At 34.0% G+C, this 3,780-nt stretch overlaps 2 protein-coding genes across 2 annotated transcripts in view; one reads left to right on the forward strand and one right to left on the reverse strand.

Annotated features, from left to right (window-relative positions):
• The first annotated feature begins 223 nt into the window (after positions 1–223).
• Positions 224–1,488, forward strand: LOC103310570. Its single transcript, XM_008189255.1, has 3 exons — positions 224–1,078; positions 1,187–1,308; positions 1,377–1,488. Exons 1-3 carry the CDS (start codon positions 224–226, stop codon positions 1,486–1,488), a joined length of 1,089 nt encoding a protein of 362 aa, XP_008187477.1.
• A 1,191-nt stretch (positions 1,489–2,679) lies between these two features.
• The window catches only part of LOC103310571, a 25,275-nt gene continuing 24,174 nt past the window's right edge, over positions 2,680–3,780 (reverse strand). The window contains exon 2 of the mRNA XM_008189257.1: positions 2,680–2,789. Within this exon, the coding sequence (XP_008187479.1) occupies positions 2,680–2,789 (110 nt within the window). The remainder of the gene's footprint in view (positions 2,790–3,780) is intronic.

Below are 3,780 nucleotides of genomic sequence, written 5' to 3' on the forward strand. Positions count from 1 at the left end.
TCCCACTATGTATAGTGAGACACGTAACATTATACAAAACATAATTATGGGTGCTAATTTCTTAACACTCACCACGGACTGCTGGACTTCAAGTTCAAACCAACCATTTATTGGTCTTACGTGCCATTTCATCAACGCCAACTTTAAATTAATTTCAGCCTGTTTAGGTTGCATTGAACTATCAGAGGACCATACTGGGGAGAATATATCTGATGTAGTTTAAATGATTATTTTAGACTATGAGATTCCAGATTGGAAAATATGTTCGATAGTAACTGATTATGGATCGAATATGTTAAAAGCTGTACGTAATTTAAATGTACCACATGTAGCCTGTTTTGGTCATGCCCTTAACACGGCAGTTTCACGAATCTTTAATATGGACGATATAAAAGATGTAGTCCATAAGGTAAAATTAATACACAATATATTTGCACATAGTTGGAAGGCAGTTCGTGAAATGGGAAAAGTCCAGGAAAAATTTAGCTTGCCAAATAAAAAATTTCCATCGTACTCAAAAACTCGTTGGTGGTCGATGCTGGATCTAATTAAAGTTATAATTGAACAAGAACTTGGACTCACAAGTTTCCTACGAACATATAAAAATGGCTGCTATAAAAATTTATCTCTTCAAGAATCCGATATTATTGTGTTAAAAAACCTAAGTTCTATTATACAGCCTATCAGGGAAATCACCGATAATTTAGCCAGCGATTCTTATGTCACGGGTTCGGCTATACTGCCAGTGATTTCTTCACTGAAGTCAAAATTTTCTCAAATTACTGAACCAAATGAAAATTATGATATGGAAATCAACGGAAGACAAATTAAGACCATGTATAAAACTATTATTGAGGTTCTAGATCAACGCTATGAAGATAACACATTGCTGATTATGTGTACCGTATTGGATCCGAGGTTTAAAATCGAATACATTACATATAATGATGTATCGGTTTTAAAGAAAACCGTCTGTGAATTTTGTGAAAGTACATACAACAGTAACGAAAGTGACAGCTGTGTCAATAATAGTATTAGTCAACCGGTATCACAAAAAAAAACTAAAACTGGACTGTCAGTAATTTTTGGCACTCCTGAAAATAACATAAATAATTTTCAAGTAAGAATTTGAATATAATATATAATTTTACTTAATTGTTAATACTTTTTAATTGTATCATTGTAGGAAGTTCCATTAAGCCAAAAGGTCAAAAATGAATTGGACTTATACCTAAACAACCCAATAATTGGATTTGAACAAGATCCACTTGATTGGTGGAACTTAAACAAAAGCACTTACCCTATAATGTTTGTTTCAGCCAAAAAAAACCTATGACAGTTCAGGCTACAAGCGTAGCATCTGAACGTATTTTTAGTAAAGGTGGCTGTGTATTAACTGATCATAGAGCATCGTTGACCAACGAACATGCCAGCCAGCTTATTTTCTTAACAATGAATAAGGACTATGTACCTAAACCAGTGTTTTAAATATTATTTTATTTTTTATTATTTTTAAGATGTAAGACTAGCCCTTAAGGTAAATGGCAGTACATTTTTATAGCATATTAAGTTTATTTTTCATTTTTATTAATAAAACGGTTAAACCTGAACAATTATATTTTGATTACTCACAAGTCACATTTCAAATATTAGAGCAATAATATATAGTATGAATATTTGATTATAAGTAATAATTTAATTAAGTCAATTTCGAAAAATCGAATATTCGATTATTCATTGTCTGATTAATCGTTTATTCGATTATTCGATTGTTATTCGATTATTCGTCATTCGATTATTCGATTAATCGGTTATTCGATTAATCGATTAATCGATAACACTATTCGATTATTCGAATATTCGAATACTATTCAATTATTCGTCGTACGATTAATAATCGTACTATACTTTGAGAATATTCGATTATTCGATTATAATCGAAAAATTTCAAAATATTCGATTATTGAAGAAAAAAAATAATCGCGCAGTCCTACTCAAGACACGAAATCGAAGTGAGTGCTGGTTAAGTACAAGCTCGTTCAAGCTAGTGTCAGATCACACATGCAGTGACAAGTCTGTACAGGATCGTACATGAGTATTATGATCAAGATATTTGCCAAGATATTTGATATATTGTGACACGAGAATTTTAATAATTTTATTATATAATATAATTTCATCTTTTTGAAAACAAAAGCTTGATTTTAAATTCAAAATTGTATAACATAATTTTTGGTTTATCAATCTTCTAAAACCAAAAACCTTAAACTTTAATATTTTGGAAAAAATTTAAAACTGTTGCTATTGTAAAATACTGAGGAGATCAATTTTACCTGAAAATAATTTTTTCACCAACAGGTGCTCGGCAAATCGTAATTAAAAACGAAATAAAACAATTTCGTGCAGGTTAAGGGCGCGTGGCAAGCAGGTGTGTTTAATGATAACACGACGGTTTTGGTACGGGCGACAAGTCTGTACTGGGCTGGATAAGTGATAAGTCGGCACACGATTTTATTTTTAAACGCAACGTTTTATCACGCGGTCTTGTCGCGTCCATTCCAAGCGCGCCCGAAATCGCTTACGTCTAAAGGGGGCTATTGTAACGGACAACGCAACTTTGTGTCAAAAATAAATATCCATCGTTACCAGCAATATTCGTGAGTTATTCTAAATTAATTACTAACCCTCGTCTGGTTGCTGGACATTGTCAGACATAGGATTTGGTGTCATCTGTTTTGCATCCAGCCATTCAACCGAGTGGTGTGTGAGGCCGTCACGATCGTCCAAATCTGTCTCCAGAGAGTTGTTTTGCGTAAGTCCGCCAGCAACAAATACGTTGTGTGAGAGGCCGCCCAGGTCGTCCAGTGTGTCGGGTCAATCCTCAGAGGACTACCATTATACATCAGTCTGCCTTAATTTTAAGCTAGTGTTAAGTCTCTGATTGGTGTGAGCTCTGTGGTCATTGCACCAAACCGATTCGACCACAGAGACCCCCCCCTCGATAATTAAACTGTACTTCCTGATTCCCATGTACTACCTCCCGTCCACGGCCGATTTCGTCGTCGTGAAATTGATTGTCACTTTGGTCAGGTGTAGATTGGGTTGCCTACTCAGAACAGTAGTAGGCGTTCTCTGACGGTCGTAGATTGGGTTGCCTACTCAGAACAGTAGTAGGCATTCTCTGACGGTTCTCAAATTATGGTCGTTCTCTCTCGGTTCGCACCGAGTGGTCCTTCGGTCTGTGCCCCCAGTTCCGGGCGTATTCACACGGGATATTACGCAAAGCTAAAGTTTTTTTTCTTTCATGGCTTAAAAAGGTGACACGAGTTGTGAAAATATTGTTACAAAAACAGTGGATCGCGAGTCAAAAAGGTTGAACACTACTAGGCAAAACCATAATTAGGATGAAAAATATTGTTATATTAAAAAATGTAAAATTCATTAGGTTTATCTTTGACAATAACTTAGATCCATTCTTAATTTTAATAAAAATTGATTTGGGCATTTGTTTGTAAATATCTGTGAACTAGTGTTCAAATTGACATAGGTATGCGTCTATAGCACAAATAATTATTAAGATATTATCACTGATAATTATAAATCTTTTATTTCCTACCGAAATTTGTAGGTAGGTATTATCTCTATCAATAAAAATTTCGAAAAATAAAATATAAATCCATATTCACTTACATGTTAGTATGTTACATAGGCACATATAGGTAGTTAAATATTTTATATTTGGAAATTTGGAGTAGAAAATTGTGTAACTAAGGTGAAATG

This window comes from Acyrthosiphon pisum, unplaced genomic scaffold (genome assembly GCF_005508785.2).
Source record: "Acyrthosiphon pisum isolate AL4f unplaced genomic scaffold, pea_aphid_22Mar2018_4r6ur Scaffold_42;HRSCAF=326, whole genome shotgun sequence".
Lineage (NCBI taxonomy): Eukaryota > Metazoa > Arthropoda > Insecta > Hemiptera > Aphididae > Acyrthosiphon > Acyrthosiphon pisum.